The 17,079-nt window shown below is 28.9% G+C and overlaps 2 protein-coding genes across 2 annotated transcripts in view; one reads left to right on the top strand and one right to left on the bottom strand.

The window, feature by feature from the left end:
- The window catches only part of LOC109599535 (voltage-dependent calcium channel gamma-5 subunit), a 310,643-nt gene that overhangs the window by 140,926 nt on the left and 152,638 nt on the right, over positions 1-17,079 (bottom strand). The window lies entirely within an intron of this gene.
- On the top strand, positions 11,235-15,053 carry LOC109600256 (uncharacterized). The gene is made up of 4 exons (XM_020016391.2): positions 11,235-11,383; positions 11,437-11,499; positions 14,406-14,498; positions 14,548-15,053. The coding sequence occupies exons 1-4, from the start codon at positions 11,323-11,325 to the stop codon at positions 15,045-15,047; spliced, it is 717 nt and encodes a 238-aa protein (XP_019871950.1). The 5' UTR covers positions 11,235-11,322; the 3' UTR covers positions 15,048-15,053.

The raw sequence follows: 17,079 nt of genomic DNA on the forward strand, positions 1-17,079 counted from the left end.
TGCACTTTTTTTCTCTTGGAGTTTGCCCCTCCGCAATCGAAACGAAAACTGATGTTTGTATAAAAGTATGGAAGATTGTACAATTTTCATCGAACAGTGGAGAAATATAATGTAAAGAAAGTAATTATGTGAAGGTTATATCTCAAAATAAAATAATAATATTGTCAATAATAGTTGTTGCTTGTTGCTTCTCTATGCCCATATTCTCAAAGAATAAACAATTAAATATGCCTTTAATGTTGAATTAATAACCTTAAGTATAGTTTATTGAGTCTCTCACAGTTAATTGTTTAAGTTTATTGAAACGAACTTTTTACGAGTGAAAAGCTCCCTGTAATAAAGCGAACTGTTAAATTATGATGTATACTGGGTACTGCATTAACTTTATTAACTAACTTTACTTTCGTATCATCTTCCTGGAGGTAATGAAAATTTATTTTTCTATTTAGTTGGAAAACTTTAGATTAAAATGTTGAGTGTTTCGAAACTTTATTAAATATTAGTTGAGCCTGCTTTATTGTTATTAATTCGCGTAAAATTGAAGCTTTAAATATCATCCGGGGAACTCCGCGATTAGATTAGAAATTAACCACGGATTTTAATATCACAAATTATTTTGACTTTTGACGACCGTTTTAGGATTAGCATAAATGAATTTTTAATGATATTTTAAATGATATATTAAAATGTATATCATTTTTGACGTTAACAACAAATAAATTTAAATAGATTTAATTTTAGGAAGTAGCTTAGAAATATGATTAAAATTAAACTATTAGCGACGTATGTAAATTGAACTAATAAATTAATAGGCTGGAAGAGGTTTTTCACCTAAATCTGGTTTACCCCCCATGAAAATTCAATTAGCCGAATCGACTCCTCCTAAACAAATTACCCTAACTATACGTAAGCTGAGAGCATTAACTTGTACATGTAAATTGTACATTCTTACCTTATTTCGTGTAAACAAAATAATACAATTTACGTTTAGAATTAAAATTAAGTTCTTAGACTGTCGTTTAGGAGCGAAACGTTTTCATTGAATTACAACGAAATGGAACAGTGTTGTTCTGTGTTCCACACTTTCATCTCTCTCAAGACGAACAAATGGAATTAATGGAGTCTGCGAAAAATATTACAATTGTACTAAGTGACATTTGAACGCAGACTAGATAAAAAAAATTCATTTTATTAGACTCTGCGAACTGAAAATTTAAATTATCATTCTCATAATTGGGACATTTTTAATCCCGTTTCAAACTTTAAATTTTTTTATTTCATTCATTTAGTCATATCTGCTCATCCACTTATTTGCTTCGAGTACTGTTAATTTTTTTGTCAGTAGTAGAGTTAGTTAGGTTATAAATGATCGCAGCTGCGCAGAAAGATTTGCGCACTGTAGCTTCTTGAGCAACCTGCATTCACTTTATTGTCACGAACTGGCACAACATTTAATATCTGGCATAAGACGAAATTAAACCATCCCATCAATTACTCCTAAACTCCCTTCAAATATTCATCATAGTTAATAAGTTCAAAGGGCGATATGTCAAGAATGAAAATCGTAATGAGCTCGGATTTCGGTTGGAGGCATTAAATTTAGGCACAATGAATACGAGAGAATCGTATCAGTACGTAAGGAAATGGTGTAGATGAATATTACATCAAATATTAGAGCGAAAGGCGTAAAGCATAAACGCTTTGAATGAAATATGTATTATGACTGTACGTCTCTGTGTTATGTGCCTGGGATATTTCATGTCCAATTAAATTGTTAGCATGCCCTTCTATTACGGATTTAGCTAAATATACCTTCTAGCTTTATTGTAATTACCTACTTTTAATCAATTTTATTACATGTATTTATCGAAATTACGTTTCAAGTATATTAAGATAAGTTTATCTAGAAATGTTGGAACTTTAATTAATTAATAGCCTAATTGAACATACTAATAAATATTTCAAAAGTTTTCTTGGATTAGATTTATTTCCAAATTAATTTTACATAATTATATAAAATAAAGTATATAATATAAATCAATTAAAGTTTAATATATAACATTTTTTAATGAATCAAATTTTAAGACGTTCCAATATTTTAAAGGAATTCCTGCAAAACATGAAACATTTTTATTTAATATACTCGTCACACAAGATTTGTATAAAATATCTCTTAATTAAGATTTTTAAACCAAATCAATTATGACCCAGTCTAGTCAGTTTAATCTAATTAAACCTTATTCAACGTAAGCAATATTTTATACACAATTTACCCAACGTTTTCAAAATCTGAAGAATATCTTCCTAAAATATCAAGTAGAAAATTATTATTTAAACAGCCAGTTAAAAAATAGTTACCATAGAATATTGTTTTGATATTTTAAAAACACTTATTTTGCGACTAACCTAACCTTACCTGATTCAATAAATTAATGTACTAACTATCACGGCTTTTAAAAAATTATTATTACAAGAGGTTTAGTTTCTTTGCTAAAAATATTTCATGTTTAATATACCTACCAATTATGGTAAGTTAGTAAAGCAGCTTAAATTATTGTTTCATTAAATGTGAATTATCAATATCATTTTCGTTTTAATTTTCACGTATTGCTAATATTCAACACCAAATTAGAAATTTTACTCGTGATGAATGTGTTCAAGCTGTTTGGTTAGTGGAATAAGACTGGAGTTGCAATGGTAGAAGACTGTTGTCCACACCAGAAGACTAAGAGAGGGCAATCATCTTGCTAAAACTTCTGTCCAAGATTCTTTTTTGAAGCTTTAAATTTAAAGACAACAGTTTGTAACCAGAAGAATGTTACAGTCGCAGTTAGAAAACGAAGAAAGTGTTGAATTAGTATTGAATCAGTTGGACGTCTTAGGAAAGGTAATTTACAACCCCGTGTTTCTAGTCGGGGTACGACATTAACCATGGCTCACCGTAGAGTCCGGCTAAATTTTGATAGAGAGCACGTTAATTGGATATGAGCGGATTGGGAACAAGTTCTCCTTACGAATGGATGAGTCTAGATTTTGCTGTACACATACGAGATATGCCCAATGTAACTTAGTAAATACCACATTGTTTGGCGGAGGTGCAATTATGTGCATTTCATTAACAGTACTTACCAACTTATTTGTGTACCATAATATTGAATATTATATTTTGGATATTCTGGAAGAATATGTTATATATGTTTTTATTAATGCACGATAATGTCACACTGACCATGTGCTCTTGCTTCTGTTTGGTAATAAAGCCTGGTCAACCCGCAGTCCAAATCTTAACCCCATCAAAAATATCTGAGACAAGCTTAGAAGATGATTAAGGAACCATCCAAACCGTCCCCAGAGCTGGAACAATTCTTATCAAAATTTGATATAATCTGGATAAAAAAAATTGAACGCTGATTTTGAGCATCAACAGACGTTGTGAGACAGTAATTCGAAGTAGAGGTACAAATATCCAATATTAAATAAAATTCATTAACTAGATTATTTATTTAGAATTAATTTTTTTTTTTATATTTTCTTTGGAATAATTCGAAATTTCTATGTAAAAATTGAAATATATTTCCTATTTTCATAAAAAAATAAATTGTAATCAATAATTATTGTTAGGGTGGGTTAATTTCTTGAAGCAGTGTATTACGTATGAGTAATTTTATTTAATATATTCACTTGAAATTTAAAAAGATTTATTTAAAATATTTTATAATCAACGGAATCCCTAAAACTATTATGACCTAACACAACCTGGCCTAGCTTAATATACCGTAACGTAAGCAATCCTAGACAAATGTACCCTGACCTAATCTAAGTATTGCTTTACAAACATGTCTACGATCTTTTATTTTTAGACGTTAAAGTCGATTTTCGACGTTTGTTAACCAATTCAATGTAAATTTCGTTCAACCTTTGAAAGAAACCACAAAGTAATGCCGATTGTACGGTTAGTAAAAGCATCGCTCCAGAGGTTTAAAGGAAATGCGACAGTGCAGATAATTCACCTGGTAATGTCCAACGGTACGAAAATATTTAACACTCCAGCAGTGCAATTTGCAGATCTGCAAAGTGGACTTGGACAAAACATGGTTTTAAGTCGTAAATCGTAAATCGTCCTTATTTGAAATGGTGTAAATTGAAGTGGTATTAAGGCATCCTAACGACTATTCTTAATTTAATGGCTGTTTTAATAATAATTTTCTACTTGATATTTCAGGAAGTGCCTTATTATTATTATTATTGTTTTTAATTTAGTAAAAAAAATAGCTAATTTATTGGATTGAATTACGTTAACGGTGAGAGATAGCGTGAGATAACATCGACATGGCGAGATTTGCAGAAAATAGAACAAAACCACTCGTTCACTTTACATAGCACGGTAAAGGTGCAGGTAATTCGTGTAATAACAGCCAATTAAGACAAAATATTTAACACTGCAGTATTAAATAATTTACGACACACACGAAGATTCCCAGTGTGCAAAACGGAGTCGATTATTCAGTTTGCGACCACAATCCAGGCACGTGAGAACATTTGTTCACATCTGCAATTATAGCTGACGCAGCTCTGGATTTAATTTACAATTTATCGCATTTGTTTTAATTAGTTCCCAAGTTCGTTAGTCGCTAGTTTAGTGTTTGGAGTATGGCACTGGAACGTCAAAAAATCCACGATTGGACGAAGTTTCGGCGGTTCCCGATCAAAAACCCCGACGAATCGGACGGGGTGATTAACTTTTCGGTGTTTGCTTTAGATTCGGGCCGCCGATGGAAAAATTAACCCTTGCGATTTAATCCCTTTCGGATATCGACAAACAAGGTTTTGTCGCAATGGCACACAGTAGCGAAACGGCGAAAATAAGATAATAAGATTTAATTTCCGCAGCAGCATTCGGCGTTAGAGCGCCATTACCGCAGAGGTAGTTTATACAATCCCCTCTGCAGATTTAATAGTGGCCGAATTAATGATTATATTATTCATGACTTGCAAAACTAACAAGCCCAGTGCCGGTCACCCCGTCCTCCAGACCCACAAATCTTCGTACGCGCCCGCAAATTATTTAATATTGTAACGCCGCACGGTTAAATATTTTGATTTAGTTGGACGTTATTAGTCGAATTACGTACACTGCCGCCGGCCAAAATAATAGTTTTGTTTGAGTTTCAACAACCTTAATTCCCACTAAATGGTAATCGTGTACTCGAAATTAGAATTCATTGTGAACAAATATGTTAATAAACACAAAATTTATATGAGAATGAAAAAGTGATAGTTATTTTTTTTGTTGCAGTAAATTTTTTGATATTATCAAAAAAAATCTGTATATTTAGCTTTTAAAAAATATGTAAACTGTGAAGAATTTTGCATTTAATTTTTTTTAAACACAAAAAAGCTTTGTGAAATAATTAATACAAAATTGTTTATAATTGTTTATATTTTTTATAAAATTCTCCAATTTAATTTTTCTTTGAATTTTGTTATTTTACCCATATTATTTTTTATATTTTAGTAGTTTTAGTTATATTCCCAAAATTTTATCTGATCATTTTTTTTAAACGTGTGAAGTAGGTAACTTTTTGCAGTAAATTGCTACAAGTAATTAAAATTTTTAAAAATGCATGATTTTCCAAATTTAATTTTTCAAAATGCTTTTCTCTTTAAATGTTGTTACTTTATTTTTCTCCTCACAAATAATTTAAATAATATAATGATTTAAAGAATTTATGAACTTTTTTATGTTTTATTAGTTTTTATTATTTTACCAAAAAATTGTCTACTCATTTGGGGAAAATATATAAATCGTTTTTTCCTTCTGATTTTTATCTACCACATAATTTCACTTATTTAAAAAAATTATTAAAATTTGTCAGTTTCATGAAATTATATGGTATGTGGTAACTTTGTAAAGTCCTATATAATAAGTGTTTCATGTTTTACTACTTTATTATATTATTTTAACTGATCATTTGAAGATATATTTAGAAAATAATATGTAAATCCTTCCTTTAATTTTTTTTCAAGCATATAATTTCATTAAATTAACTAAATTTTCATCTTTTTTTGTAAACATGCATGTTAGGTAACTTTTTACAGTAAACTACTGAAAATAAAATTTTTAAAAATAAATAAGATTTTTCATTTTTAATTTGTCAACATGCACCACCAATTTTTAGTTTTATTATTATATTTTTCCTTCTATATTATTTAGATATTAACATAATGAAGTAGCGATTTTTATCGTGATGTGCTACTTTTTTACTGTGATTTGCCAAAAAGTGTGTATAATTTTCTAAAAATTTATAAAAATGTTTCCAAATTTTTATTATTTTATTTTTTCTCTTACATCAGATAGTTTGAATAATAATATGACGAAGTGGTGAATTTTTTTAAAGCTATTAATCTTTATTATATTATAAAATTCATGATGAAAAATAAATATTAAAACATGTCATAAATATTTTTGATAGAGAATAAAGCGGTGGTTATTTTTTGTGCTTTAGTAGTTTTGTTATATTCTCATTTTAGGGTACTTTTGTCTAATAATAAATATATAAACTGTATATTTTCTTTGATTTGAACACATAATTTTATTAACTATAAATATTCATCATTTTTTAATAATATGTAATGTAAAATAGATCACTTTTATTTTATTTATTTTTTTCCAAATTTTCCCGTATATTAGATAATTTGAATAATAATATAACGTAGCAATTTTTTTTTCAAAATTATGCTTCTCCCAAAAATTATGTACTATGTTATAAATATAAAAACTCTCGATTTTAAAAATGCATTAAAAATATTTATAGAAAATGTTACTTTAAACTAAACATAATTTACGTGAGACATCAAAACTATACTAGGTTTTTATATTTATATGTTTCAAGTTATTAATTTCTTATATTTTTACTTTGGTAAATTGTTAAGAATAATATGAAAGTTAACTAAACAAAAAAGTGTATTGTACGTAAAAGTAGAAAATATAAAAATTTAATGAATTGGAAACAGGAAAAAAAGATCGTTAATTGGCCAATTGTTTATGGAACCACAGATTCCAGTTTTATCAAAACAAAATTAAAACTGTGGATCATCATAATGAAAATTTTGAAACGTTTAATTTCCATTAGCAAAAAAAATTATTCAAATCAAGAATTAGTTTCTGTCAACAATCCAATTTCCATACGTTGCCCGAATGAAGGGCCAATTGGCAAAATTGATGGCCACGTCCGCTTTTCATTAGGGTCCTTAAAAAATCGTGATGGATGCGGGGGATCGATTTTGTATACATAAATAAGCGAAGCATTTGAATGACCTAATACGGCTTAATGGAATCCGGATAAAATTGAACAAGCATTGTGGAAGGACTTTGCAAAGTAGACCGTTAATGTATCGGAAGTGAATATTGATTAACACTCGATTTTGTTCACGTTTTGTCGTTCGTCGGTTATGCGGAACAATAATTCCCGAAACGCCTACGGTGCAGAATTTTTTGAGTTTACACTCTTTAGGATAAAACTCCCCACAAGGATTATTGTAAATGTAAATGGAGAGTGCAAAAACAAATGCTTAAGTGTTTCGATAATTTTACCGTCCCGACAAACAAAATACAAATTACAATTCAAAAACAAATTTCCAGAATTCGGTTTTCCGCCAGTACAAACAGTAACTAAGCGTCCGTCCGCCGTTGGCTGTTTACGCTGCATCCACTGCACTTTTATGTTTAGCGGACCGCCTGAAAATGTAAAAGTTTCCCAAAGCTCAAGGAACAGTTTCTATGGTCATTGTTCCATTCACAGCGACGCCTAACGGACTGCAACTACGTCAGCGCAAGTGTCCCAACATTGCCTATTGTGTTGCAGCATATGTTTTATATTCAAACTGTTTGTTGTTCGGAAAAATCTTTTATTTAAAATAAACTGATGGTCAGGCTCATAAATCACTTTGCAGAACGAATATACTGTGAGAATATGCACTGTCTTTTTATCATATTTTATATTTTAAGTGGACAGCAGGAAAATGTCTGTGTTAAAGTAGGAATACCATTCAGTGAAACGTGAAACATATGTTATTATCAATATATTATATTTTTCTCTCAAATTATTTTAAACTATTTTAAAGAGTGTTGTTTAGGCATTGACAGTTTGAAATTATCAACGAAAACTGAATTATTCAAACATTGGGAACGTTCAGATATCGATATCCAACAAAAAATGATGCTTTTAAAAGATATGTATTCTGTATTACGTTTTTATAGAAGGTGGCCTATCAAAAACGTACCACGAGACATTACAATCTGAAAAAGAACTTCGCGACAAAATTGTAAAACACGTCAGGCTTGTTCGTCATGGGGGCAAAATACACAGCAAAACCTGTAACTCCCTAAATAATTCCCTATATATTGCTGCTTAGTTTTTGAAAATCTATCCAAATTATACGGCTCCGAAATATCAACAATACTTGAAAAATTTAAAAGTCGATTGTTTTTCCAGTCTCCTTCGAACGAGTGTAGTTTCTTCCTGAACGGTTTAATGAATCGCTACAACTGACGTTACTGAACAGATCATAATCCAAGGATTTTCCATGAGATACACACACAACAGCCCCAGAAGTTGAATTTATGGATTGGTATTTATGGACATTCTATTATTCCTCTTTCACCTCCCAGGATTTGACAGGCGATATGTACTTACTTAAACAATCCTGCATGCAATGAATACGAACTAATTCTCCAATAAGTCGGAGCTTCTCCGCATTTTCACAAAATATTTTCAGGACGCTGGTTAGGAGGAAAAGGTTGCAATTGAGTGCCTTCTCAGTCACCTGACTTAAGTCCTGTAGATTTTTTTGTGAGAGTTCATAAAAAACAAAATTTACAGCACTCCACCTGACATATTGGGATATCTGTGAGGACGAATTATTGACACATGTCGATACCGCAAGTGCTCCAGAATGAACGGCAACGGTTCGTATTACTGTATGCATGTTGGTGAATAAAATTTTGAGCATTTCTTAGAATAATACGGAAGTTTTTAAATAAAATTAAATCAATTTTTAAATTTTTCGTCATACGTGTATCGATTTTCAAAAAGTAAGCAACAATATAAGGGAATCCTTTTTAATGAGGTATCGTTTGACCCTTTTTTCATTTGAAAAAATATAGAAGATGGCACCCTCAAGTTATTATGGAAGTATGGTGACTTTTTATTTTATAGTCTTTCATTGCTCCCTGACAATTTAATTCGATTATTTACTGGCGGTCTTTTCTTTATTTTAATTAAACTTTGGTTAAAGTGAAACTAAGAAAAATATAATCTAGCCTTACCAAGACCGACAGAAATTAAAAAATATATTTAAGAGATTACGGCTAAATAAGTTAATCGTTTCTTATATTATTAAAAAATTTAGAAAAACTGGCATTGATAGTGGTAACTACGGTTTCCTTAGTCTGATTTATGTACAGGGATATATTAAACAACAATTTGCTTCTATATTTTGATGAAATGATGCTCTTAATAAATTTGTTTCAACATGAAAACGATTGAAAACATAAATTCAAAATTGTGATGAGGTATCGATGTTTTGTTTTTCTCGTTATAATCTCCAGACATTAACCCTACAGAAAACATGGGGGTTCACGTTTATAACAAAATTCGACCTAAAAATGTTACAAATTTGAATGATCTCACATCAATTCAAGAAGAACTATAGACTAAGTTGTTATATTTATGTCCAACTCAATTCACATAAATATATACAACATTTTATAGAATGATAATGTAATAGTTTTTATAATACTGTACAAAACAGCAACAGCAATATTATTTTAACATTTAAAATATTTAACATTTTAAAAAGTTGCTATAATAATGTTCACTAATGTATATCATTAAAAGGGAGAACAAAGTGTTTAAAAGAAATTAAAAATTTTGAATTTTATCATCAATTTATGGCATTAGATGTATTCAACTCAATTTAAACTTTATCTTTCATAAATCTTTTAGGATAATAAATGATAAAATTAAATATCACCAATATCAAATATGTAAAAATATATATTTTATATATAACTTTTTTCAGATACTTTAACAACAAATTCAATTTTTTATTAAATCATTTTTTTTTTCAAATATTTTATCAAACAAATTAAAATATTTATATGCACATGTATTGTGAAGTTAGTAAACACTTTCCGACAATCAAGTAGTTATAAAAAATTTGAATGAATGATTGTAGTATAAAAAGTGGGCCCAAAATTTTACACATATCCACTTTTTTTCTATCTGAAGTTATGATTTGAAAACTTTTTACAGATCCGAGAGTCCTTATTCAAGCAAATTTAATCCAGCATTAAAAAGTACGTTTAATTACGTATATTGCATATGAGCTAAATAGGCGTGCTTTAACCAGATCTCTTATACGAAATTATGACTTCATAAAATATAAAGCGCCACATAAAAAATTCGAAAAACGCCATTTTTCCATTTCCATTCATTACACATAACGTCTTATGTATTCCCGATAAGTACATAAAACACTTTACAGCCGCGAGGCACACCTTTAGGGCTGTCGTGTAGGCGAGTCCGTGCACCGGGGTTATCCATAATACGATTCCCCAGGATGTTGTAGGAGCGTTCCGGTTGCGGGTTTACGATGCAGCCGGAGGCCCGAGACGCCAAAGACAAATATGTGTGACATGCTTTAAATAACGGATATGCAGTTATTTGAATGTGTCTGGGATCGGTGTGTTGATCTGTGTGCGGCCAGTCGAGGCCATCAAAATTTTATGGGTTCCACGGTGTATATGGAATTTACATTATATGGTATATGCGTAAAAACGAACGATGGAACCAACACAATTTTTCTTTTTTAACGTCACTAAACCTTTAATAATCCATACTTTGAAATCGTTGCAAACATATTACGCACACCGATACAATTAAATAAAATGATGTTTTAATTATCATATACTCCAACTTTACGTAAATTACAAAGATTGATACATAAATAGTGTATTCCCATGTCCTTGTATTACAAAATTAATTATGGGAGACCTCGCATAAATTTCTCAACTTGTACACATAAACTAAGATGGCACTAACATTAGTTTTAAATAAAGCACTTAGCAAGACGCATCGATTATACTATTAAATGCACATTTATATAAAGTATTTGTATACATTACTATTAATGTATACTGCATACTTTTTTGGTTGTTACACACTTATTACCATATTTTTCAAGTTCGTCCGATAATCACCTCAGCGATATGTAAAAAATATATTAATATGTTTATTACGTGCAAGTTCATTTAACAGTATGCAGTGTTACCATTTTCTCTGGCTTTTCTTTGTGTTAACCTTAATAAATTTTTCACTCGGTGAGTTTTGTACGAATTTGATTTGACAGATATAAAATAAAGGATTGTTTAAGGTGGAGACTGCGACTGCAGTGGCTCGTACTGCAAATGTTGCACTCATGGACTAAAAAGGAACAGTGAGTATCAAGAAAATGCGTTTTGCTTTACACTGTATAAAATATAAAGTGAATTTGCTCCTTTAATTTTTTATTATAATATATTTATTAGTTATGTTAGGTTAATGTAATGTTTTTATGACGTCATGCAGGTAATTCTACATTATTTTGGAAATTTAACAATATAATTTAAATTCAAATTGTTTTTATATTCAGAATTACATATTTTTATTAGTATGATATTCAGCATCAATTTAAAACCAATAAAACACAAGCGTTTATATCAATTTTATATTAATTTTAAAATTTTACCCACAATTTATATTTGTCACAACCTATTAAAATCAAAGCGTAAAAACAGTAAAACAAATTTGGTAAATTAAATTAAATGACGTAATTAACAGCTGAATTTAAAATTTAAACGATGTTTCCAATTTAATTAATATAAACGTTGCAAATCTGTAATTTTCATATTTATGTGAACGATATATTTTACAATTTATTTGATTCTCTCTTGTCCGTGAGTGGTCATTCAGTCGTTAATCATTTCTCACCAGTAATTTTTTCATGAAAGGATAAGAAAATATCAATTTAAAATACTATAAAATATTGTATAATCTAAATTATTTAGTCCCTTGATAATTAATATACAAACTTGCTTGGTTAAAATTCAAGGCACTGCTATCAACGCTGTTTTATATAATTTACATAAGACTTTAATAAGAATATTTTTAGATAATTCAAATATGTCACTGCATATATTTTGTTGATAGACATTTAAAAATACAACTGGCCGCGATTGTTTACCATATCAATAATATATTTTGTATGTACTGTGTAAACAAAAATATACTTTTGAGAGGATGGGAAAGTATAAATATTTATTTTAGAAAGTGCTTGGTTTGCACAGTTTGTGCAGTTTTTGTTCAATGAATAAAATCATATATGTATGCGTTGTTTGTGAATTCAAAACTACTTACTGATATAAAGGAATAAGTTGAACTTACCTGAAAAAAATAAATAAAATTATTAATACACTGTATAATAATATTAAAATTAAATAAAATTTGTAAGTATACTGATAAAAATAATTTATTAGGTTATATTAAGTTTTGTTATATGTAATACAGTGAAGCAGTAAAATATTCATTCCCTTAATAACTATTATAAATATAACCAACAGATCAGAAGTAAAGAAGATACTAAAACTGCCTCCTGTTTTGTAATACCTAATTTTTGAAGAAATATTAAATTTTTTGAAATAACATAAATAGTCTTTCTAATAACATATGTCTGCAAATACATTAAACGAATCGTTTATAACTATGTAACTCTTCATCAGATTGTATAGTAACCAGCAAATATGACTAAATGGAAAATAAATGTGTCTTCTGTTAAAATAATGTGGTACTGTCAACTTTATGGTGAAATTTAGTGATATTGACAACATTTTAAAGTTATTAGGGTTACAACCTCACTCTACAGGGTGCCCCAGATTGGTTGCCTGTATCTGCCAAGTATCAGTTATTGTGAATATTTTAGAAACTATCAGAGATTTGGCATGGAATAGTGATAACATTCGATCAAACCAATTTGTATTTCTCTGTATATGTTATTATATTATTATTATTATTTTATTACATATACAGTGTGGCCCATTTGAAAGCGGGACACGCTCATAAAATTTGAATTTTTTTGTCCCATTTTAACAATCTTTTTTTTCATTGTAAAGCCTGTACTGATAAACAAAATTTCATGCTACAAACAAATAAACAAAATCATACTAGTAATTTTTTAGCAAATCTAACTTGGATTAACTATGTCCTGAAATGGGTATATACGAAATTTCATAAAAAATGTGTATATTCATAATTCTGTGGCAAAATTAAAAATAATATTCTTTTTATGAATTTATTTTTTAATCAAGTAGTCTATAGAATAAATTTTCAAAATACCACAAATTATCTTATTTTTCAATAATATGAAAATTACAAATTATATAATAATAAAGTTCGTTGTATTAATGAATGAATCATGTTACCCCAAAAACAATTGAGGAAGATAACCACGAACTTTAGGTAAGTTTAATTTTATTAGTATAATATTCTAATAATCTTGAAAAATAATATAATTTGTGCTATTTTTATAGATTAGTTTATTTTATGGATTACATAAATTATGGTGCTTAATTCAGTGCTGTAATTAAATTTTATTAAAAAAAGTTGTTATGACGATTTTCTAACTTAAAAAATTACCCTGTAGGTTTTGGTTTGAAATTTTGTCTATAAGTAAATATTTCCAGGCTTTACAATTGAAAAAAAGTTTGTCAAATTGGACAAAAAATATCATTTTATGGAGATGTCTCGCTTTCTAATAGGTTACATTGTATAATGTATTTTTAATTAAATATCATTCATTTGTATAAAAATATAATTAGATATTACAGTTTTATATTCTAAATTAGATATTGTTGCAATTATGAACATAGTAAATAAATATTTTGTAATATTTAAAATTATAAAAGAATTATAATATAATGTTTGAAGTCTGTGATTAATCTGAAATGTAATTATAATTTAACATTGTCAAACAGTAGGGATGCTTATCGCTGTGTCTGAGACCTTCATAAGGGTTAATTTATCCTTAGGCCCTATTTTCACACACGCAAGTTCATAATATCCGTAGAGACACCAGATAAAACTTGGTGGAATTAGGCCTCGGGTCAATTCCTTGACACTAACTTGCGACCGACTGAGAAATATTGCGTTAGTGAAATCTTAATCGTCTATTTAAATAATTTCTTACATGATAAACATCTTAACTGGCGTTGTAGGCGGAATCCATCAACGATGTAAACTCACCGTTCATGTACCGAGGACATTATTCGCAGGCTGTACTTAAAGTAATGTTTCTTTTTCATTTTTTAGTATGTGTCAACTTCAATATCACGGACGAAGAAGGGCACAATGTGACAGCGACAGTAAAAGTTGATAACAGAGCGGTGTATACTAAAGTTAAAAGTAAGCTTTAATAAACTTGTTTCGATGTAAATGATATTGGACGTTTTAGGGTCATACTACTTCAACATGTGCGTTCCGAGAACATCAATTTGTTTGAAGTACAACAAAATAGAAGACGACAGCAGGTTCTGGTGCATGATGGTTTACAACAGGCACAATCAATATGAAATTTACTACCATCTACCGTGTTTAAAGGAAAACGGTTCGGTGTTCGAACAAAAACCGAATTTTTACATCCACAACAATTTTCTATGGGACGTCGTGTATCCGGAACTAGTTCATAACGAGACATCGCTTCGGGACAACGTGAATATTACCGAAGTTACTGAAACTACTCCAGAAGTTACCAGAACGACTGTACCGACTAATTCCGCCACAAACGACGTCTATTCCGTTGAGCTAACTACTGGCAAATCATGGATTTTTGATTTGGACAATAGTATAGTGCAATCCGAGGTTCTGAGTGTGAAAAGCAAAGCTTCTGGCATAAAATTACAATTTAATTGGTATTACATATCCTTGTTTTTATTTATAATATACACTTTATAAACATGACACAGAGTATTGAAAATGTTAAATCCCCTCCATATGGTAGGGTAGGCCTAGTTAAATTGTGTTAAGTCAAGTTAGATATTATTTTATAAATGATAATCACTAATTAAAATATGTTCTTAGTAATTGTGATTTATCATAATATATTGATATTAGAAAAATAATAAAAGTACATTATTGTAATTAAAATTTTGTAACACGAAAAATACAATAATTTATTAAATGCAATTTAAAATAAAATTGAACCATATTTTTTCATTAAAAATATTTATTAAACAATGAAGTAGTATAATTTTAGATAAGATTTTAAAATAAATTATATTATTCAAAACATTTTTTTATACAGTAGGAAAAACGTTTGACTCGTCTGAATTTAGAGAGAGACATCATGCATGACAGAGACAGTAGAAGTCTAACTCATGGTGGGAGACTTCCTATCTCTATTGCACATGATGCCTACTGTATATTCATTTATCTTGTTAAAAGTAATTAAGTATTTATTAATATTTTAAAAAATTCAAGGGCCAAAAGTAGACCAACTATAAAATAAAACAACCTTACGTACATTTAGTATCTAATAGCATATCCATTATTTTTAATAACTTCTAAACACCTCTTTTTCATTGATTTCAGTAGCTTTTCAATATAATTAATCAATAATTTGAAAGCTTTTTTGCATGGATCTTTTTTTAATTGGATTGAGGTCTGGGTTTTATGCTGGCCAAGACATTATACATACTCCTTGAGAAGCGAACTATTCTTTAAGTAATTTAAACGCGTGTTTTGGACCGTTACCGTGCTGCAAGGTCCACCTTAAACTCATGTTATCTTCCGCAAATGGAAGCATATGATTCTCCAGAATATCACGAAAAACGAAACGATCCATTGTCCCGTCTATCTCAATCATGCCAAACACAGAAAAACATCTCCAAACCATAACACCTTCTCCACCATGCTTCATAGCAGTGTGCTTAGGATTTCACCCATGTGATGCCATCAAATATGCATGATGAGAACCTACTTTTATGTCTATTTCACATGTACTTTTGCAAAAAGTAGCCTCGCTGCTCTATTTTTTTGCAAAAATGAAGGGCTTTTTTGCTGTTTTTGTACCATAGAGACCAGTTTAGTCTTCGTTTTATGGTACTTACCGACACACTGATTTCGTTTATTTCTTGATTTATGCGATATGTACTGATAAAAGGATCGCGAACAACAAGCATTTTTATTTTCCTGTCCACGGCTCAGTTAGTTTTGCATTTTCTACCATTTCTGGGAACTCCTTCCAGTGTATTCTTTCTATTAAAATTGGAAATCGTCCTCGAAATGATCGATTTGTTTAAATTTACATCGACTGCAATTTTACAGTTTATTTTTAAAATAAACTTTTAAATTGTCTGATTTTGTTATACTAAATTTTCATTTTGTTGTAAAATTATGAACATATTAATATAAAATGAATATAGTTAACAGGTGATTTATCCACATACAATTTCATTTATGTGTAAATTAAATAATTATAGTTAGGATTTGGATTAATTAATTTATATAACAACTAATTATAAGTTGGGGCATGTTTCGTATATATTAAACAATTATCGAAATACTAATTATTACTTCAAATTATTTACTAATTAAAATGCATATCAAATTACGTTTCAAATTATTAAACATACAGTTGTATTTTTAAATTTTCGTACAATATTGAAATATATTAATGATAATTATTTTTTATGTAAATTTTACAAACCAGAAAACATTAGATAATATATATTAGCTGCTGGTGGAATAAAAACATAAGTTACTGACCTTAAAAAAAGTATAACGTGTATAAAATTGAAAAGTTTTATAAATATATTAAAAAAAAATATATAATATTTAATAATAATAGCATTCCTAACTAAAATTATATTATTATACTTTATTAAATCAAAATTATTTTATTAAAAAAAACATATTCTTAAAATTAGTTTTTGAACAAATATTTACACAAAAAGTTAATTTAAAAAATACGTTTGTAATAAATAAA

This window comes from Aethina tumida, chromosome 1, assembly GCF_024364675.1.
Source record: "Aethina tumida isolate Nest 87 chromosome 1, icAetTumi1.1, whole genome shotgun sequence".
Taxonomy (NCBI): domain Eukaryota; kingdom Metazoa; phylum Arthropoda; class Insecta; order Coleoptera; family Nitidulidae; genus Aethina; species Aethina tumida.